This window comes from Myiozetetes cayanensis, unplaced genomic scaffold (genome assembly GCF_022539395.1).
Source record: "Myiozetetes cayanensis isolate MyiCay16 unplaced genomic scaffold, myiCay2020 scf18, whole genome shotgun sequence".
Taxonomy (NCBI): domain Eukaryota; kingdom Metazoa; phylum Chordata; class Aves; order Passeriformes; family Tyrannidae; genus Myiozetetes; species Myiozetetes cayanensis.
Window position 1 is genome coordinate 13,500,598 of NW_026087389.1, and position 23,703 is coordinate 13,524,300.

The window sequence follows — 23,703 nt, forward strand, 5'->3', positions numbered from 1 at the left end:
CTTACTGTTCCCATACAGAGGTTTAACGGTTTAATCATCAGTTAAAGAAGTTCTTGCTCTGAAGTTCTCAAGTACAGCTGCTGAGACCCTGTAAGCAATAGTAGCAAACCCATGCTTAAATTTTTGCATTCTAACATCTGCTTCTCGGCTCCCTGGTGTGTGAATTATGCCACCTCAGAGCCCCATACAGTCACCACTACCTTTTTTTTCCTCCCCAGCAGGAAAAAACTCATGAAGGAAATGGGTAAGATTTGGTAATGACAAGCATGAGATATGTATAATAATGTGGTAAAAGACAGACACTTATGCTCTGCATGTGGGCTGCCTTGCCACACTACACAGCCTTTGCACTACATAGCCTTGTTTTTCTCTAACATGTCCACCATTAGGTTCATAACTTTTCAAGATGCCTCCATTTGGTTTTTACACGGAGAGCAACACCTTTCATTTTCTGGGCACTGTGCAAAATAGACGCAACATTCTTGCAACTAATAAAATTTCAGTATTTAAAAATGCTCTTTGTGCAGTGACTAAGAAGGCAATCCATTGTTTCACTGCAGCTGTAAAACTCCCATGGAGATTTCCCCCTCTCCCCCCAGCTAAGAGGCCTCTGGAGCAGGTGAACAGGCTCGGTGACTGGCTGCCTGCCACCCCCGCCACAGCCCGCCGTGCACGAGGTGCTGGGGTCATGTTAATAATGGGAATGGATGTGACTGGGGCTTCCTGTACAGAACTCTCCTCTGCTAATACAATAGTGTATAAACTGCTCCAGCTGGGGCACAACCTGCCTCGGGGCTGATCTGTCCTCTGCTGGAGTTGGAGCCACTCTTAGTCCCCCGATATGCGAAACATTTTTCTCTACGTTGCTCTCTCAGCCTCTGCTCGTTCGTACTGATGAATCCTGTTCTTTGTCCATTTTATGACATGCCAACCACAGTGAGGATTCAAGACAAAATATTTTAAAAAGCCAAACAAATAAGTAAAACAGAGGCTGTCAAATTACTAATGCAATACTGAACTTTACTGAAAAAAACCCAAAAAACAAAAACCAAAAACCCACCAAAACAAGTTTCAATGGTTTTGTTAGCAAGTAATGCACTCCCATCTTTACAGCTTTCTGCTGGAAGTGACTGCTGAGGGAAACGTAGTTCCTGCTTACTTCTAAGTTCTAGACACTACTGCTAACATCTGGCACATGCACACGAAGCAGTAGGAAATTTTCACCTTTGCTGGCTTCAGAATCTTAGTAAATCTTTATTGTTTTCCTTTATGTGCACTTGCTTATGATACAGAAGGGTAAATCAATGCAAATTTCACAAAATGCTCTAGAGGGATTTTTGGGATCTTGAATGTTTAAAATGTGTTTAAAATGGTTTGGTGTTTTGCTTCATTAAGCAAACTCCCTCTAGATATGCCCTACTTATACAGAAAAATGTAGCAGAAAAGCATGCTTGGGGTGTTTTAAGGTTTCACCATCATAAGCTAGAAGCTAAAGAAGTTTTGCAAGGTGGTATGAATTTCCCCTGTGACCCATTCTGAAGGAAAGGACTTCTGTCCACAGTCCAGTCAGCTGGAAACCCTGCAAACAGCCTTCATCTGTGTTGTGCTTCCAAGGGGAAAATCACTGAAAGGAAAATTGACTTTAGGGTCATTGACCCTCAGTGACAACAACATACTTTGGCCCACCCATGCAAGGAGTAAACTGCAGTCCAGACATTCAGCCAATCTTTAGACCAGTTTTCTACACTCCTCATCTGTTGTGCTTTAATTCTTTATTTCACTAAAATAAAATAGACAAGCTATAGCTGAAAACTGTAACAAAAAGATCTAAATTTCATACTGTCTGACATAGTGACTTATGCTGTTTCCAATTGTGATTTTCAAAGCTAAAAAAAAATAGTTACTGATTAGAGGTAGAAGATTTTTGTATTATAAGCTATCAGAGAGCAGGTATTGTAACTATTAAACTGAGAGGGAAATAAATTTATAGAAGTAACAGTCATTAAGCTGTTTAGTTGATTCATGTGAGTAAGACTCTGACTCAAAGCAACATGGCTATGAAAAGAACAAAGTAGTCCTGAAGAATGACAAAGGTGACCACTTTTCCCCCTCTGGGAATAACGAAGACGTGGACCAGATGATCTATTCTAAGCCAGTCTCCATTGCCTGGTCCTAATTTCTGAGTTGCTGTACTTAGATCCTTATGAATTTGTGGAGCTGGGCTAAAAAGTTAAAAGATTTTGTTGATTAAATTGTCTTCAAAAAAGATGCTTCAAAGGATTCTTATACTATTATTTAAACTAAATTATGGTGTAATATTAGCTGATTAAGACAAGACTTCAAACTGAGTAATTTCCATCAGCTGGACATAACAGTAGTTAAAGAAATAATGACTAAATGGATAGCACCTGATGCAATTCATCATAATGTAATGTGGCACAATGGAAAAAGAACTTTTTTTTTTCCAAGAGGAAAGGAAAAAGAAAACCTGAAGATTAATTAGGGTGGTGTGGGGTTTTTTTTGGTTGTTTGTTTTTTTTTTTATCCTGAATCATTCTTACTTTTATTAGTCAATCCTTTTACTGTAGCATTTCAGCATCTTTAATGTTTTAATGCTCTTTCCTTAAACAACATAAACCAGTTTTTTTCAATTACACTGTCAGTTCCTCAAGGGACAGGATGTCTGGTGTTTCACATACCATGCTTAACACAATAGGACTTGTACCCAATGTTCTTAGAAACCAAACTAACTCTTAGTAATAACAGCTTTAATAGAACAAATGCTTCAAAATTAGTTTGTTCTGTGAACAAAAATTTAAGACCACATACTTTAAGAGCTTCATACATATTTTAAGAAAAAAAATACATTTCAAATTGGACTCCTTTTGCTCTTCAAATTTTATGTTACAAGATACAAGTCTTAATTTTCTGTAAAAAATCCCAGCTCATCCTCTCTCATTAGTTGTCAGTGACATCATATTTCCAGAAGGATCAGATATGCAGGAAGGCACAGGAATAGGGGTTTGAAAGCAAGGCTTTCACAGATGAAGGTGAACTAACCTTTGTTAGCACAGGCCATCCACTTCAGGTTATCAGCAAATGCTGCTTCTCTTCCAATCAGATAGGTAAAAATACGAACCTGAAAGTACAATGCAAAAGATGAGTCAATTAATACCACATTTAAAACATGTTCAGTAGAACTCCAGGTACAGATGTGTCATTCACATGGAGAGACCCTTTCTAAGAAAGCATTGCCGGTTAAGCAGTACATGAAAAAAAAGATCTCTGGTAGTAATGTCTTCATAAAAAAAATGTGGGGTTTGTTCTATATAACAGAATGACTGTTCTTTTTAAATGTGTTTAAAATCTGACATTTAACTAAAGTTATGTTTAATATGTAATTGAGAATAAACTAAAACCATTGGGGTACAAAGCAAAACTCTTGTGTTTCAGACAAATCTGTTCTGCACTTATTAATTCAGAAAATCACTACAAAGTTGGGAACAGGCACTTAATTAGCAAATGCTGCTGTGGATAAAGGATCTGAAACACCAGGCAAGCAAACTCCCCTCAGTTTACAAGATTCCTGTGACACAGCGTCACTGTCAACTTAGAGACAGGTAAGTACTCACAGGAAGCACTTTAATGTAATTTAATTCCTTTGTAAATAAAAAAAAAAAATTCAATTTCAATATTTTTTCCATTAATATTTTTTCCTCGCTCACAAAATTTATTATTAGTAAAATAAACTAATGCCAAGTTCCCATAGGACCTTTTTTTTTTCCTCAGAGAAATGGATTTAAAAGACTCTGAAAGTTTCCCTCTTCTCTCACTGCCCTTTTGTCCATTTTCTTAATGGCCACATCCTGTTTCTAGGCATACATGATGTTTTGCCTTATTATCATGCCTAGAGACCATCAATCATAAAAATATTCCCACTCTTTTAAACATCAAATGTACAGGGAACTCAATCATGATTTACACACTGACTGTGTAGTGTTGCAAGTTTGAATCCAACATTTTTTATAATCCCACTCTAAGACTGTAAAGAACACAGCATTAAACAAAAGAACGGTACTTTTATACTTTGTTGGTGCCTATGAAAAGCATTAATAAAGAAAACCTTTATTCTACAAAGACTCATGAAAGTGTACAGTGAGATTTACACTCTCAAAATACAGCATAAATCACTGTCGCAGTTTATCTTCCTGAAAATGATGCTCCAATATAGCCTATGGGGAGACTGAATACATCTGAGAGATTTATATTTAGTGATCTGCTTTAATCTATAAAGAATCAAACTAGACCGTGTTCTTAATAAAAGGAGACCAGCCTTATCTAAATGGATGAGCAGTAAGCATGACAACAGGCATAAGCAGCACAATAACTCCATGGAACCTACAAAAAATAAAATTTCAACAAATCAGTAACATGGATCATCATGAGGAATGGGCTGTCTCTGCAATGCTGTTGCAAAGATTTTAATGATTTTTCTCTGAGTATATTTTCTACGTCTGGTTGCCTTGGTATCTGCAGTTTTGCTACAAAATATTTTAAGCATCATAAAAATACTGCTAATTATTTGTAATTACTTGAAAAAAAAAATAAGAAATCTATTAGACAGAGAGCTGGAATTGAAGGTGAGTGACCAGAGTTGCTTTTCTTTCCTGTCCCCAGTCATTGTGTATTTTTCTCTATACACTTGCTATGGTGCATGTAATACACGACATTTACCAGTGTTATCATGAAATAAAAAGTGTTTTATATAATAAGCTACACTAGCATTTAAAAATACCATTTCTATATTGTTCAGTACTTATAATAATTTCTTATTCATAGTAGCTTTGTAAGAAAATAACCATGAGAGGGTCACAGAAAGGTATTTTTAGTTAAAAATAATGCCACTGTTACATAAAAGTTTTCCTTCTACATTGGCCTTAAGGACACATTAATAGGTATTGTGAAAATTGTTTACTGCTCCATTCAGAATAGCAAGAAAACTCCTCAAAATCAGCTCTGATGGAAACCAATTCTGATTATTTCTCTACTTCTAGAAATTTCATTTGATCAGTTCATTGGACCCATTAGGTAAACTTAATTCACTGTGAGCTCGCAGTGAAAACCACACCAGAAATAATTTTACAAAACAAAGGCTTGCCACGTTATTTTCTGTTTTCAGAAATCACAACAATGAATTAGGTAATAAATTATTAGAATTAAAACTTGTATGACTAAGACTACATTCTAAGTCCCATTTCTAAAAACAACCTTGGTTCCACACACCTTTTATACTAGTTTTATTTTCCCGGACTTATCAGGGTAAGTTCAACCTATTTCAACTGCTGCATGAGGACAACACCAGTGCAGTGATGGGCTCCATATGGTGCAAAACAAGATACACTGATCACAGTTACCACTGAAATTCTCATTGTACATTGACTAGACATTAGGTACCAGATTTAATATCTATCCATATGCCCAGATACCATGTAAAATATATGATGGCAGGTAAAATTTGTAATAGTTGCCACCGGTTTTTCTTCTTTGTGAATGTGAAATAACTGAATAGGAAGTGCACCAAATCACTTCTACTGTGAAAAATACACACTGATAAACCTATGGTTTGGTATCTTATGGTACAACATGATGTTAGGACACTAAGAATTCTTTTGAATCCATATGGAGAGAATGTTTTAGTCAAGGCAGAGTGAAAAAATTCAAAGTTATTATGGGCCAGTCCCAGAAGATCCAGTAACAACATTTACATAGTCTACATATGCTCTGGCTAACTGAGTGTAAGCCAAATGAGAAAAACACCTTTGAATATCCAAGTGCTGTGACTGAATCAAGAGACCATTTTCATCAGAGAAGGAATCTGCATCAGAGGGTGTAAGCACCTCTCTGGCAAAAAAAATATGACAAAAAAGAGCCCTTTGGTTCTGGATAATTTTGAAAGCTTTGCAAGATACTTAAGATATCTGAATTAAAATACTTTCCATGTCTGACCTGCCAAATATGATATCAACCAGAATTAGGCTTATCACGACCTGTTTGCTGTGGAGAGAGAAAATATTCTCAGGGAGAAGTGCTAGTCTTGAATTTTTATATCAATCTACAAAACTGAAAGTTGTAGATGTCAGAATCACTGAATGCAAAGCAAAACTTGCTCTAAGAGCAAAAGCCTTAATCTTTGCAACTATACTTGCTGATTCTGCACATTAGGTATCTCCTGCAGATGTGCCATAGACTACTATTTTTCAAGCCAATGTTCACAGAAAACAGAGTCAGAGCTCCATAGTAATATTAAGGAAACTGAAAGGACAATGGAACTAGTAACTTTAATAGAGCTTGTGACTTTCTCACTTCATATTTTTCTACATCTTTCTAAAGCAAGTGTTGAATAGCAGAGAATACCACTTGAGATTGATGTATTTTAATTATCTTTAAAACAGCAGCTGTGGAAACCTGCCATACGTTGGCTTCTTATTATGCCTCATTGCTGACCTAGAAGGGTCACCTCTGGAAAGGAGCACTCCATTCACTTACCTTTCTTACTGAAAGATTGCTGCAGAAGCTCAAATGATTCCAAACTGTGGAATCAAATTCATATTAAGTAACCAACTGATTTCAAGAGTGCATTTTATGATGGTCAGCTTCTCTGTGCAAAACTGTAGGTTCTGGTCCAAACCACCAGTCCGTAGTAAACTAGTGAGAAGTACAGCATGCAAAATATTGTCATAAATTGAGCTGGAAACTACTCCCATTTAGGAAGAGTTAGTTAATTAGAATTAATTAATATTAAGGTGTTGAACCACCAAGCTCAGTAGTTCAGACAAAACTGAACACAAATCTTACACTGAGTAAAATACCTAAATCAAAAGCAGATATTTAACTGCACACCTTATCACTATTTTTAACTTGCTTGCTTACTGGTTTTCCAGTCTCTGGTTTTTCACATTCTTGTTGCCTTACCTAGGCACAGATCATGGTTTGGATTTGGTTGTTGTTCTCTGCTTTTTGTTGCATCCCCTAAAATTCTGGAAAATAAATTCTGATAATAAGCTTCTTGCTTTTACAGCCAGGGAATATTCTGAAGTTTAAACCTTTAGACTCTGGACAGAAGGTTTATATAAAATCTCAGAGATGCATAGACTCAACCATTAGTGAGGAAACCTAAGAATGATGACTTAAATGACAGCTATTTCAGTGCTAACCACTTCATGTGAAATATCCACTTAGCAGTTCCATCCATTACGCGTGGGCTAATCTGCAGTCCCTGAACTGTCCTCACCTCTGAAACTTCATTAAATTCACAGCACAGTGAAGAGAACAGGGACCTTCTTCCATCTGTGTTAAGCAAGACAAGTCAATCTGCAAGATTGTACACACTGGAACTGTGAAGTCATATCTTCATGCCAAACAGCTGGTAAAACAGTATTTCCAGAAACTTAAAATACCGTGTGGGAGGGGAAATGGGACTTTTTGCAGCTGACGGTGCAAACCTCTGTTTGCAGCTGCAAACTATTTCATGGACACCTTCAGCAAAATAGTCTTTCCTTTCTGGCTCAGCAAGAAATAAAAATAGTCCCGTGGCAAAAGCTGTGGAATTGAAGTTTTCAGTGGGATATAGGCATGAAATTCAAGTTCTCATAGTTAGAAGCCATGGTGGTCCAGAAAAGCCTCAGCTTCGCATGGATGAGCAAATGGACTGGTTTGGAACAACGGATGGATGTGAGACTGAGTGATTGCCTGAACTGCTAAGGAGCCTCACCCAAAAGAATTGATTTCACTGCTACAGGAGCTCTCAGAGTGAGAGCTCTCAAGTAGCCTCTCCTAGGCAACTCATGTTATGGCTAGACGCCCTGATAGGAACTATTTGCATATTCAGAGTGTTAATTAGTTACTTGGTTGAAAAAAAATGACACCCCCTCCCTCCCCCCGAGACTTCTTCAGGCATTTCGTGCTGTAGAATTGACCAAACTGTATAGAAAAAGATACTTGCACAGTATCATAGTAGAAAGCCTGAAGAACAGTCACACAGGAGAGTCTTGAATGTTCTTAAGATAGCTAGGACATGTTTTGTACAGAATTTAAGACAGTAAATAGCAATGAATTATTCCTGTGCTGACCACAGGTTAGCTGGAAATAAAGATTAAGCAGAACAACAATTCAGAACATCTTTCCCAGTACAGCTGGAGACACTGTGGCTAGAACCCTCAGCAGTGCAAGCAGATGAAACCAGAGCAAGTCCAGAGTTGATTTACATGTTGCATTCACAAAATCAATTCTCTAATTGCCTAAATTTTGTGAATTTAATAATAAAAAAGGGATGCTATTTATTTATGTCTCTTACATTTGGTAATAGAAATTTTCAAAAATAAAAACCACTGGTCTCCCATTGAAATTCTCATAAGCATCTCCTCCAGGCAGATCCAATTTTCTTTTTGGAAAAATGGTATCAGGGAGGGTTCGTCCATTTTTTGAAAGTCTACCAAGAGGTTAAAACAATGAATAAATATATAAAAGCAAAAGTTAACTTCAGAATCTGCAATTATTGGTGGCAGAATTGACTATTATATCACATCTTCATTTCCTAGGGTAAATGTCTGTTCTACTCTTTTGCTATTTCAATTTTATGTTGAAAACTGTTTTTTCAAACCAGTTTCTCTTTCTGTGATTATGATTTTTTCATGCTCCATTTCCTCTTATCCTTGGTTACAGTGGAAATATTCTTAAAGTTATTTACCCAGGATAAACTTATTAACTCCATCCTTTAAGCCTCAATAACTGCCTTCTCTTCCTTGGGGTTCTGCTGCTTTATAATTTTCCGACTTCTTTTGTAGGTTTAAATTCTGAAAGTAAGTAAATGAAACTTACTTCTAACTTTAGAAAAAGCTTGAAGTTTTATTTACCCTTCCACTGCTTCACTCCCAACATTACACTGTGCTTGTCACCACTTCCAGATTAGTCTTCAATATTGCTCTTCTTTGCATGACCTCATCCTCCTACTCCCCTCTCTCCAGCATCCTTTTGTGCACCTCTACCTTAGAAGACACTAATGAGAAAAAGGGGTATCAATGCTGATGTTGGTCCCTGTACTAAGCAGTTGGCACAAAGGCCCCCCATTTTCCTGGAGGGAACAGTTTGGAGTCAGTCAGAAGGAATTTTGAGAGGCATACTGGATTCATTCATCACGATCAGTAAGACCCACAGTAAAAAACTCTCAACAGGCCCCTGGTTCTTTGCACAAGAAATGTTTCCAAATCTGAAAAGGGAAAAATGATGAATTTGTAGAATGTATCAATTTGAGATGTTGTTATAGGTTCTAACTTCAAACTATAGGCACACAAAGCAATCCAAAATAAGCACATGAATTCCAAGTGTACTGCAGTGCATCTGGTTGATGCAAAGGGCGTAACACACAGGGGACTGAACATGCATGGGAAAAGGCAATGGAAATACTGGGTCACTCTTGAAACTTCACTTTATCTCTAAATGTCTCCATAGCTTTTTCTATTTTAGTTCATTTTTTAATATGGTGGGGTGGGGGGAAGACCTTAGGATCTATTTGCATTGATAGGTTAGCAGGAAGATCCCTGAAGACAATTCTTTAAATGAGCACACAAAATTCTACTGATGAGGGCTGCAAAGCCCTGTGAGATGACACAAGACAGCACTACCTCAGTATCTTCTGTCCTATTAGAGACCTTTACCCTATAAGGTGCTGAAAGACTCAACTTATACTGCACTCAGTGCAAGGAAGCCATGAAATTGAAGATATTACCTCATGAAATGGAATCCTTACATGTTAAGTTACTCAGTAAAAGGTTTCTCATTGTTAATTTTTCTCCCATAGTATTAAAAATACCTCTTTTGGGAAAGTTTGCATTTGTACATTTCCTCATGTTTTCTCCTTCCTGCAACTGCACGCTGTACCCAGACAATTTTATAACAGTGTCTTTTATTATAATGATACCCGAAATACCATGCACTGTACCCTAAAAACCAATGGGAGAGTTAGCAGAAACAAACCCCAAATAACTAATGTCTATTTCAATGGAAAACAAGACATTGTAAGCAAAAACAGTAACAAAGAAAAACACTTCATCCTGAAGTAGCTGAGTGCTGCTTTCCCAAACACCCACAACCCCAACAGATCTTTGTACAGACCTACCTCAGAAAATACGTGCAGGAGAAAAGGAACTGCATGCTGCATTTAATCCCTTGTGGTCAGGGGACAGCAGGACTATGTCACACTTACCTGTGAGGAGCAGTTCTAGATCTGCTCTCTGGGTCTAGAGCTAATGAGAATTACTTTCGGAAAATTCAAACAAGCCATTAGGTGAGGATATGTCTTCTAGCCCTGAAAATGTGCTGATATACTTTGTGGATTTACAGAAAACTATAATGTAACTCAAGATTTGCAAAGAATAATTTCCCACTGTCAAAATTCACCCAATACATAAGGAATGTTGCTAGCAGAGAAAGATGAGATTATGCTATTTTACACTGTGTGAGGATAGAGCAGGTGATGAGGAAGTGTCCAAAACACATTAGCACAAGGCTTATCATTCCCTAAAGGAGTCTGATGGTTCACATGGTTCTGAAAGGAATTAGACACCTCAGGCCTTCTACATAGCACACAAGTTTTGCCTGTTTGACACACAGAGTAAGATCAGTTCCTTCACAGGCATCCCAAAGGGCAGTAAGAGCTAAACACTAAAGAATTATATGTAAAGATTTGGTAGAGCAAACAGATTGTGTTAAATAACCATTTAAAACATGGCATTTAAAAGCAAAACTAAAACACTCCACAATACAGGTTTAATAAGCATCTAGCCATCTTTCCTGCTTAGTGTGCAGCTTGTGTTAATGAAGTCACATAGGCAACCAACAAGGTACTAAGTGTAATACAACAGTGTACCTTGAATGTATTAAATTCTTCTTTGCAGTTTAACAAGTTAATTCAGCAAAGACAATTTTCACAGATTTTGACAATATTAAACTTTTTGGTTGAGACAATGTCTAGAAAATTACATTCCAGAGCCTCCTTTCAAAAAACCCCAAACCAAGTTGTTGCCTTCAGCACAAGCTAGAACTATAACAAGCTACTTTGAGACCAATGGGTTGTGTTAAAAATATTCCAGATAAACACTCTTAGTGAAGAACTATTTTAGAAATATTTTTTGGGGTTTAAAAAATGTTATTTATTCTACTTTATATATCCTTCTACTGGTAAATCCAACCATGGCACCATGACTTCAATTACATGAGGTTTAAAGGGGGAAGAAAATTTTAACTCCTACTTTTTTAACTTTCAAAATTACCTGACATCAGTTTTCTATCACAACAATCTTACTATTTGAAATAAAATAAAACAGATTTATTGGAGCTAGGAACAAATTCTGTGCTCTCATCTGAAAAGTTAAGGAAATTTTTGATTCCAGCTCTGATATGCAAGATTCTAGATCAGTCATTACAAACCATTAACAAGCCAAGCCTAGATCAACTACTTAAGCATAATTCAACTATACCTAATATTGTCATTCTTCAAAATTCTGGAGGATTTGCTGAAACGTAGAACATACATTTTCTTCCTTAAATGCAAAATAGCAGCCTAAAAACATTAATTTGTCTGAATGGAGAGGGGAGGAAGTGATTAGAGCAGAAGCCATGACATAACCAATTTTCTTGGATCTAACTGAAGCTCCTCTGGAAAAAGCAGGCTCATACAATTTCTGCTACTACTCAACTTTCTTGTATATCAAATAATTTTTTTTTTTTTGCAAGAATCCCTGAAAAAAGATCAAAATCAGACCACATTCTAAGTAACCAAACACTGCCAGTGTCTCCACTTGTTATTACACAGTTCCAGGGTGTAACACAGAACAATGGTAACTCACTTGCAGTGTCCTTCCCTGGGCATGGTGCAGACACAGATTAGAGGATGACATAATGGATAAAGCACTGGCCTTTCACCCTTGGGATTTTGTCCAGCCTGCAATCCTATCAGATAATGGGTTTGGCAATCTCCACTAGTCTCTTTTGGACACTAATCCCCACTGCAGAATCTCTATAATTCATCATATAATTTAATACACCTGGCAACCTTACCACCAGTTCATTCTTTTGTTACATAATGGCCCAAAGTGAAGTCAGGGGTGGTAAATGCTCTGACAACCAGCTATTATCTCCCATAACAGCTGATTTTGAGGGGATTATTGCAGTCATAAACCATTTTATAAAAATTGGCAACTGGGAAAGCAGTGTAACAAAATAAGGTGATATTTAGAAGTTTTATCACTGATTTTCTACCAATCTGTAATGGAGTTTCTAGCATCCAAAAAATGCTGGAAAGGAAACTTGAGATTAAAGCTACAGATCATGAACCAAGAATCTAAGGCCTGAGTGAGCTTAGAGTCAGAAAAATTTGACTATTTTGAGGTTACAGATGCTTTTTTGTCTTGTTTTTCTTCTGTCAAATAGTATATTTCTTCTTTATTTTGTCTCAATTATTTGTTCATGTCTTCCCTTTAGCAGCATTCTTCCCTTTTGCCTTTGAAATATTTCACCACTTTCGGTACTCTGGTTTTAGATCCACAGCCTTGTTCACAAATGAACAAGGGACTCCACCTCTATCTGGACTAATTGACGAAGATAAAAGTGAACCTTCAGGCAAGAAAAAGGGGAGTTGTACTCAGTTTGTGGGATAAGAAATCAGTTCACTGAAACTGTTGGACTGGTTAGGAAGAAAATGAACCGTTTTGATTCCAGTCTAAACTCAAATGGCATTAACACAGAAGTAAACAGACAGTAACAAGGTACCCATAGGAAGAGGAATTAGCACACACAGTTTTCTTACTGGAAATAAGTATCAGTCCTACAAAGCTCTAGGAAGGCATCAAAACTTTCACCAGCTAAAATTTAACATAATGCAATTGTTGTCTCAGCACTAAAGGCAAAATTATTTGGTAGATATCAAAGTGCAGAAGAATAATTAAAAAAGGGGAAGGTCCTGGGCTCTCTGGTACATCACAGCTACATTTGTGCAATATCATTTTGTATTGTGCATGAGAGTGGTGTGAGTTGGATGCTATGTATTTAATCAGTAAAATTGCTTCATAGAATAAATTTCACACATTAGAAAAAGAAAATCATTAAAATAAATCCAGAAAACTTTAAACCATAGCTGCTCCTACTCTTAACTGAGAGGCATTACTAAAAATGTCCAGTTGAGGAAAATATGATCTGTTTCATGAAAGCTTTACAGAATTGTATATTTCATGATTTGGGATATCTGTCTTCTTTTCCTGCAGACTTGAAAAGAGCAAATTTTCCTTCACTGCAAGGAGATGTAAATCCTCTTGGCCTGTGCTTCAAACCAACCATTTTAGGTAAAAGCCAATGTGGTGCCGAGTTCAACTTGGTAAGCCTATGTTTGATTCTGTACAACTGAATTTTATGATAGTTTTTATACAAAGTTCAGTGGAAAAAAGTTCAAGTTCTAGAAATCCAACCAGCAACAGGAAGATTCTCATAATGTAACACAGAAAAGTGAGATCTACTCAGAGAATGCAAAGAATTTTGCAAATTGCAGATATAATAGAATCATAGACTCCCAGAACATGAGTTGGAAGGGATCAAAGGGATTATCAAAGTTCAGCTCCTGACCTTGCAAAGGACAGCCCAAAGAATCACATCCTGTGCCTGAGAATAAAACTGAAGACTTGCCTTGCACGAACAGGAAAAAAGTTTGCTCGTGGAATTTCAAGATTACTTGACTAGTTCACTGAAATGCAAAATCAGCCAAAGCAAAAGCTGCAAATGCAGATGCTGCTCTGGTGGAACAGCAGATCCACTGTTTGGCAAACTCTGGTGGGAATGTGTGTTTATTGTTGGACTTCCTGTGAGTAGAAACACTACAACTACTTTAAGAAAATCTTTCTGAAAATGCTGAGTTAGTGGATAGTAAAATAAATGAGATTTAACATAAAAACTGTCTGCTATCCTGAAAACCATTTAACCCTTCAGACACTGTGTATATACACCAGGAATTGTTTGAACCATCAAAATACTACAAAAAAAACATGGAATAGACATCAAATTCCTTTACCTTGACATTTCAACCAACTAAAGGCAATTATGGTTCAGACTGTCAGTTATACCACTCAGTATTAAAATCACTATGCCTTTAAGTTTGTCTTTGATTAAACATTAAATTTACCTTTACTTTATAAAACTTGTAGCCCTACAGCATCCATGTGTTCCCACAGTTAAGACAAGTCAAACTAAATATTTAATACACCATTCTAATTAGCTACAAACTATTACCTGATTTAAGTCTGTAAATGAATGTGAAAAGACTCTGGAGGCCTAATGTTAACCTTCATCCATTCCAGTTATACGAGAGAAATTACAGGCTCTAATTAGACTCTTTAAACTGCAAAGAAATAGAATTTTCATAACCAGCTTATTAAAAAACGAAGACCCCCTTGGGACAGGGCAAATTGCTTCTACCCTGATCCACTTATCCTTGTACAACACCATACAGAAGACTCATGTTGTCTGACTTGCAGCTCATATTTCTCCCAAATTAATGAGCACTCAAATTATTCCAGCTGCCCCCTTGGCATGGGGAAAAATTGAAAATCCATGGCTGCCAAGTGACGTGTATAACCCAGCTGCTAAATAAAATGTGCTTAAGGGGACACAGCTGTTGAGGTGACTATTTACATTAAAATAAGTCCATGGATACAGAACAAATGCCTAAAGACAGCGAACAGTGTGTAGCACTTTGTTTAACCATTGCATTAAACCTGGTCACAAAAACTTGCAATATCATTTATAGGCCAGAGGAAAATGCATGGTCTCTTCACCTTATGATTTATTTCTTCAATTTGTCTAATCTTGGAAAATTTACTATTTTCTTTTGCAAAACTGGTAGATTCAGAGGAATCATATCAAATAGTAGAGTTTACACATCAGAAAGGGCATGGGATTAGGAACTGAGGTCATATTTAGAAAGGAATAGTAGATAAATGTGTTTAAGTCAATGAAGCTTGATAAAATTTCCCATGAAGTGTCCAAGAAATTAATCAAATTAGTCTTTAAAAAATTACTGAATATTTTTTAAGATCTGCGGGTAGCAAAGGAAATGCCAAGGACAAGAAAAGGGACACATATTTTTAAATATTTTCAAACCCAAGAAAAAGGAAAACAATCTGCAGAATTACTTGCTACATTTCGCTACCCAAAAAGACCCTAGCAAACATGATTAAGCAATTAATTCACAATCATATACAACAGAACAGTGTGCAAAGAAAGAACCAACATCAATCTAAGAGTGTTTCTGTCAAACCAATCTGATTTCCTTTAATAACAAGTATCTTCTCTACTACACAGGAGAAGAGATAAGAAGAAAAACATCTTGCTTAAATTCGGCAAGTATTTTTAGGAGAAGTATGGGGACTACACCATCCATGAGAGCTTCCAGTTGGGACTGACAGAAAAATAAGCCACAGCAGTTGTCTGCTCAGTGATGTTGTTTTACCTCTAAGGACCACAGGCCTAATGAAACCAACATAAGGTGAACTCACTTTTCAGACAGCTGTGCTCTCAAAGCCTATTTGTTATTGTCGTATTAGGAAGATAATTTGGTAGAAGGGGGGGAATGATCTGGCCTGTCTCGAGTGTAATTTAATAGTTTGATTCAGGATTTAGGTGACTGACTAGAAAGGACACTTAAAAATTCGTCAAATAATATAAATCTGGAAGTCCTTCCAAGCACTTTGGAATACAGAATTAGAGTTCAAAATAGCATTTTGGAGCAAGAGAAACAGCCTGAAGTGAACAGGATTAAATTCAGTTCAAATAAGTACATCATTAGGAGGGAAATTTCCAATGCATTGATAAAAGATGAGGATAAAGTTAGAAGAGAAAGAGGAAAAGATTGAGATTTCAGAAAGAACCACAAATTCATTGTGGGTCAACAAAGGCAAACTACCAAAATAAAAACATATATCAAATTGCTTCATGTAGCTGAGAGAAATGGCAATAATACTTGACATGAATTTCATCTCTACCTGTGAAAAGGAAAAAATGCAAAAAGCTTTAGCGTGCACTACAGAGCTCTGTAACTGAGATTATCATCCAACAGCAGAACACGTCACACAACCCTGCATACATTGTAACATAATGGTCATCCTAGTTAAATACAAAACCCAGATTTGCTTCATAATAACTGTTAATTCTTCTCTGACTGCATCCTAAAAAAAGTCATTTAAGGATTTTACCTGTGGTTGAGTCCAGGTGCTGTGGTTAACCCTTTTATAATGCTGGCAAAACATTTACCCATCCATTTAAATTCATTCATGTTCTAATATTTCTTAAATATCGTCAGTAGCAGTTGAGGTGTTTGCAAAGAAATATTTTTACTATTTTAAACCTGGTAGTAGATACAATAAAGAACGAGGAGAGCTTCTTTGGACACTAAATATGAAAAAAACAGCTTAGGGAGGTCCATGCTTTGAGTTCAGAACTATAGTAAGCTTTTTTCTTCAATGTGACTCACAGACTATGCTCTACGTTTTGTAGTTAATTATAAAAACATGCTCTGTTTGCACTCTCCATTTTCACTGCTGGTTTTGCATTGTCCAAACCATACAAAAGTATGCAGTGATGTCACCATATGTGTCATGGACAAGAAAAACAGATGAATACTCTATAAACACTCTTTGCTCTTAGAACATGTAGCCTAAACAAAGGGTTTCTTCCTCCTTGTTTGAGAGAAACAGGGGAAGAATGAGAACTGAGAAACAAAATGAGGACATTGTACATAAGGACACTTATATTTAACTTGCATTTGATATTAAGAAACACAGGAAAGTTAAGTTAGTGGTGAAAAATGGGGAATCCTAAAGTTAAGGGATAAAAATAATTTATTTTGATGAAGGATTTTTCCTCATGGCAATCTTTTTCAGAATCTATTCAAAAAGCCCCTTTTCTGGCTTTTTATTGCCTCCATCCCTACACCCATTATAATATCTCTAATCAGATCAGCAATTCCAAACTCTAGAACATTTTTAACATGTGGAGTAATTTAAAATATCTAAAAACTCTCCTAAGCATTCTGTAACTTTTAATACAGTGGCTTGATGCTGCATTTCTTGTCCAAATACAAATGGAAAACATTTTATTTGTAAGTAGAATGACAATGGCCTGTACTGAGAAAATATTTTCAGACAATGGCTGTCCCTTCAGCACATAATACCCACTTACCCATGAATAACAGTAGATCTGTCTGTGAGGGTTAATTTGATAACCCATCTGTACCAAAAAACAGCATGAATTCAGGACTGTGTTTCTAAGAGAGACCAGATGCAGAGGAGACATGGTACTCTCTGGTTGTAGCTTCCCTGCATGGCAACACAGGGGAAATGGATCCTCTTCATCAGAGGGCAGAAAGGAAGGGAAATGTTTCAATTGTCAGGAAACAGCAAATTGCCACATATGCTGATCTCAGTTCTACATTGCAGGACAGCATCAGTTAATGATGGGGGAAATGCTACTGAAATTCAAAAAACCCTTCAATATGTGAGATGAGAATGCAACCATGTCAAATCTTGCATGATTTCCTTAATTAAGTAAATTTCAGCTGATGATTACAGATGAACCCGAACAAACCACCTACAACTCTGTTGTCTCCAGTGAAATCCGTGAGTGCCTTTTTTGAGAGACAGGTGTCTGTAGAACACAAATTTACCACTAGGATCAATTATCTTGAATTAAGGATAAAATAGGTGCTTAGACTTTACTATCATATACAATCATATAAAAGCATACTTCCAAAATAAAAAGGAGATTAAAAAAAAAAAAAGAAATTGAACAGAAAAAAGAAGAGAATATTGGAGTGGGGAAGTAAAGGCAAAAGAACAAAGTAAATGCCCACAAAGTCAAGACAAGAGAAGCAAGATTGAAAGCTGGAAGACAAGAGAAAGAAAGGATTAAAGAGGAGAATAGCTTACAACCAAAGGAACATAGTACTTTGGAGAACCATAAAGGGCAGAGTTGCAAAATCTGCAAAATGCACTGAAAACTAGACATTGTGAGCTCTTAGTGTCATGCAATAGAATAAACATCCTTAATGCAATGTCAGGCAACACAGGGAGAAAGTGCCCAGTTGAAAAACAAAGGAAATGCAATAATAATAAAGATTAGGAAGTCAAGATATGAGCCTAACATTATAACTTATGATCTATTTCATATATACATACATAGGAGAGCATATAAAATATACATATATATTATGTCATGAATATATAAATGGGAGCAACAGGCAAACACAAAAACACAGGAGAAGAAAACATGTGGGCATACAAGCTCTTTACAAAGCACGCCTCAGGAAAGGGAAAACTAACGTGTAACAAATTAACACAGAGATTTTATTCAACCTTTTAATGAGATAGCCAAAAGAGAAAAGGGGGCTATTCAGTCCAAGGTAGAAGTAGGTTAATTAAGCCAGACAACATTGGACACATGGAATTAAATTCCTGCCCAGCTGAACCTGAGGGTGAAACAGTCCCAGGGGCCCTTCAGCAGGGACAGCTGTCACAAAGGGAGGGATATCCCCAGGATGGATCCCTCACCCAGGGAGACAAGAATTGCAGATGGGTACCAGAGAAAAAGAAATGGCCAGCTGGGGGCAATGAAACTCCAGGAATCCTGGCTGATGCCAAAGCAAGAAAACAAATGTAGCTCCACTGAAATTGCTTGCCTATCTGTCCATCATCCCTTTCCTATTCTTGTGTCCAACTCCCCAATTCCTTTGGGTTTGCCACTGCCTTCCCCTCCACAGGAAAAACATTTGGTGTCTGTACTATTTCCTCTCCCCATCAAGCAAAGCATTTAAGGACTGCTATATATAAAGACTGATCTGAAATAAAGATATGTGAACTGAAACACAACAGCTCTCCTTGAATACATCCATACGTGGAAACTTAATTCACAGTAAGAATGCTGATGTTCTTATCTGTTTAATCTGTTTGGAAGACATGAGAGTAAGGATACCTGCATATGGAATTCGGAAATATTCATTCCAATTCTTATTAATAGACACTTCTCAATATTGCCACACAGGCTGTGATGCTCCCTGTGCTACAAAGATATGAGATACACTTGTATAATCCCCCATAGGTTCACCAGAAGGAAGAGAAAGACAGATGAGGCCTAGGATAGAAAAGGACCTTCATTATTTAGTGAAAAAGACCTTTATTATTTAATCTTTCCCTTTGTAACATTTATTCTAACTTTAGCTATATTGTTGAAGTAAAGCACAAAATTATGTTACCATTACAGTTTCTGAAATTAGAATTTATTTTCTCAGACTTTTCTAGAAAATTAATTTTAATTTAAAAAAAAAAAGGTTTACTTAAAGATCATCCACTTTAACCAAACTCTATACTCCTATATTTCTTTAAATTACATTGAAGAGCTCCACCATGCTGAAATCCAATAAAGGAAGTACAGTCAGGGTGTTTTTCTGAACCAGAACACGTATACAGATAGCTCAAGTACAGAAATCTCACAGAAGAATAAATACAACTTTCAAATAACAATGCATTCATTTGAAACAAACAGCACACAGACACTATCATCTCTCATTTTATAGCTGCCAACTTTGACACTTCAGATTTCATTCTCAGATCAACCCAGTGGCCCTACAAATGCAGTTTAGAGTGGACATGAAGCACCCACCATATTCAGGTAACACCTACTGCAAATATAACCTGCACATCAACCTGCAAGCCCATTCCAAAACCTTTTTTCTTTTTTTTCTTTTTTTTTTTTTCCCCTGGAAAACTATTTGTGAGCTTTTACTGCCTTCTTCTACAGTGTTCCTGCTCCTAATTCTTACCTTCATCTTTCAATGATATGTGGTGTATCTTCTATTCACCATCAGAAATTTTCTTGCCTAAGCTGAAATATGTTCGTAGAATTCTATAATTTCACTTCATAACATACTTCCTCAAGTAACCCTTTCCTGAAAGCATGGCTACAAGTAGATAATATATAAAAGTGTAAAACACAATTCAGTGCATTCCTTAGAAAAGAGATGTAAAGGAGGTCTCTGGACATCCAGAAAATATTAGTACTGCAGTGGAGCTGCACATGGATTTCTAAGATACTCTTCCTTTTATTTGTTCTCATGGTGCATATGGAGCCATTAGTCCCAGTCAGTTGTCCCACTCTCTCCTCATCCAGCCAGTGCTATTGATTACCTGGGCCACTGTCAGAGGGAGATTAGAGCAAGGCTGACAGTTCATTGGCTGACACTGAATCAGGACAAGACTCAAGCAATGCCAGTGTAGTTGAAGGAAGAAGTCAGCTTGTGTACTGAAAAGGTCACCTTCCCTATTCCTGCAGCGGGTATTCCTGCCATTTGTTATGCACATTACTGACATGGGAGCTGCACCACATCCCCCACTGCCCTGGAACCAGCAGCTGAGCCCAAGAAAGCTTTCTACATGGGCCACTAGCCAGGGAATTGCAATCATTTGTTTCAGACATCACTCTTTCCACCATCACTCGTTTTCCCCAAACCAGGTTATGGCAACATATTCCACACAGAAAAGTATCTGGACTCAGTTCAAAAGTACAAGACAACACATAATATAATTTCTACATTAACTTCAAAATGAAGGTTGAATCTTTCAATCCCAAATAATTTGAACAATGTCTATTTGATAGTCTCATCTGGATTACACTACTTGTAAAAGTGGTGAAGCTGCCTTGACCTTAATTTAAAAGAGTATTGCAACAGAGCATTTTCCATTAGAAACTCTTGTTCCACCATCTGCCCAAAATTGTTCAGAATCAATGACATTCATAAAAACATAATAGAAGAGCCATCCTATTCTGGGGACTGAGCAAAGTGAGTCCCTCAAACCCACACAGACAGGAAAAGAGTTTGCTGTTCTGCTGGCAACTTAATATTAGTTTTGCTATTTTATGCAAGGATGCCCAAGGCATTTTACTATTACCTATATAGTAAAAATCTAATAACAAATTTATAGGAGCCTCAATAATTGGATAGGTGAATTCATTGACATTTTGCCTCAGGAGATACCGGTTGAATTTTATATCACTCAGAAAACTGACACCCAGACAATAAAGAATAATGCAGGGATCTGGGATTCAAAGACCTGAAATCTGTTCCTTTCTCTGCCAGTAATGTACAGAAAGTGTCTACATATGCCTGACTAATATCCTATTCACAGTGTGACTGTAGAAAATGAGGAGCAAATTTTCCCATTTGGGACTGCCTTTTCATATGCATACACTTCATTACTAGACCCCAGAGAAAGAAAGAATAATATGAAACAACAGAATTTGTTTGTGCCTACCAGGAACGTTTGTGACCATTAGAGCAGCATGTTAGTATGAACACGTACCAGTCTGACACTCCAAAAGACAGATGTATGACAAAAAGTAGTTGGTTAGAACTACTTATCTGTTTAAGTGTTTGCTGTGCTGACCTGGATGGCACAACACAACACTACACAAAAAAATCTGAAATCCTAAATAGGATAATCACAATAGAACAATATGTCTCATGATAGAAAACTGGTCAAATGCCCTAAGGCCTTTTAGGAATAAAATTCAAAGTCAAAATTACAATTCTCAAAAAAAATTAGTTTCCAAAAGATAACCCAAAGTGAGATAGTCAAAATTTAAATTAGGTTCATGGTATAAAGAAAAACAAGCAATACTTTTTCAAGTGTACATTTCATGTAAAATTTTACTTTATTTCTTCTGGATTAAAACCATCCCTACTATTCCAGACAGCCAATTTCTTCCATCTAGAAAACCAGGCACTATTTCCATACTAAAAATATCCATTGGTCAAATCTTTAACTTAGCAAGGTGCTGCTAAATCCAGAGTCATTTTACAAGCAAAACATTCAATAGCTATTTTTTACTCCAGATTTACTGTTTGATAAAACTTCTGAAACATGGGAAATTTTTATCTGCAAAGGACTGAGAAAATAACATATCTATTCTTGGTTTTCTTTTGTCAGTGTCTGTCTCTTTCTTTAAATAATAAGCCCTTTTTAAACTTTCATTTTGTTTAGGAGTTTGGGAATCTGAGAGGCAAAATAGTATTTCTAGCAAGGATTACAGTTCAACCATGACATTTTGTCAAGGTTTATTTATTATATTAAAAGGATTCAAAAATGTGTTTGAATAAATTAAACAAACTGTCTGATCTCAAACTGAAAGAAAAGCTACATCACCACATCTCCTTACAGTCTCTAATTAGCAGGGGAGAAGAATGAATTTTAAATGCTCAACCAATTCAAAAGCTACATAGTTGAAAAGAAATGAACGGCTGAAGACCTAGGAGAGTCTGCTTTAATGTTGATTCCCCACCAAGAACTCACCGTGTGGATAAATCTTCAGAATCTCTTGCGATTAAAATGTTTAGGTTACGTCTTAACTTACAAACATGCATTTTAAAGCATCCTGTCCTAAAAGATTTAATTGATCTGTCCCCTGTCCAAACAGCAGGACCCACTTTCTGCATACTTTGGCACAGGTTGGGGGTGCTAAAACTGTACCTTTCATGCTCCTCTCCTCAATCAACACATAACCTATTATAAACATCTCCAAGTCCAGCCTGGCAGTTATCCCAAATGCTCCAATCAAAGAGATTTTGTTCAGGTTTATCCATTCAGTGTTAGGTTTATTTGTATTATTTTTAATGGTGATTTTTGTCTCTAGTAGCTGTAGAGACCTCAGAATCAAGAGGGCCACTAATCTAAACTTCACAGCCAACTATTTATGAATTTCCATACTCTACTAAAACTTGGATGCGAAATTTTGGCTTCACTAACATAACCTGCATGTACCATTTCATTTACAATAGGACAGACACTCCAGATATCACCCATTCAAGTGGGGTACAAAGCAGTTAAATAAAATGAACTTATGCAGATAGAATTAAAAAAAAAGTGCAAATTTGGTGGGTTTATTCATCCCTCCATTTAAAAAAGCCAAGATATGTAAAAACTGTAAGATTCTCAGCAGGCTGTTGGCCCCCCCAAAAAGCAGAAGATCTCACTTCTAAGCCATGATCTTCAATGCCTTTTATTTTTTCAATTATACTGTGTTTTAAGTGTAGAACAGATGTCATGTAAGCAGTGTTTGCAAACAGTGATCCTCATGCAAAAATTTACTGAAGTCAACATTTTGGGTCAAGCCAAGGAATAGAACACACAGAAGTAAATGGTGTGAGTTTTTCAGGAACAAACCTCCTCAAACAAACTCTCCTGACAATTTTTCCTGGACTTTACAAGGCAGATGACAGTCACAGTGTATCACTAAATATTTCAATATTTAGTAATTTTCTCTAAATGTCTGCAGATTGTGCTTCTAGGCTCCTGAATAAAGCTTAGGAAATTACGTGGATAAATTGCCAGAGAATCTTTTGCAGGAAACAAATTATTAGAACGCAAAGAAAGCTGGAAAAGTTTCTGTGAGGTAGAAACTAATTTTCTAGTTGGCAATGACATATATTACATCAAGTTATTATTCCAAATATTAACCAACAGTGCTGCTTGTTTTAGAGGCAGTAGAACAAGGTCTTTATACTGGAATTCATAAACTCAGGCCCTGAGGTCTTGCACAGATACAGAAAAGTATTTC

General features: G+C 36.6%; 1 protein-coding gene across 3 annotated transcripts in view; it reads right to left on the reverse strand.

Annotated features, from left to right (window-relative positions):
• CACNA2D3 (calcium voltage-gated channel auxiliary subunit alpha2delta 3) overlaps positions 1 to 23,703 on the reverse strand; it is a 391,160-nt gene that overhangs the window by 132,837 nt on the left and 234,620 nt on the right. For all 3 annotated transcript variants that reach the window (XR_007628662.1, XM_050312820.1, XM_050312819.1), the window contains exon 12: positions 3,061 to 3,139. Coding sequence is in view for 2 of the 3 variants with exons in the window: in XM_050312820.1 (XP_050168777.1) it covers positions 3,061 to 3,139 (79 nt within the window). In the remaining variant the exon portion in view is untranslated. The remainder of the gene's footprint in view (positions 1 to 3,060; positions 3,140 to 23,703) is intronic.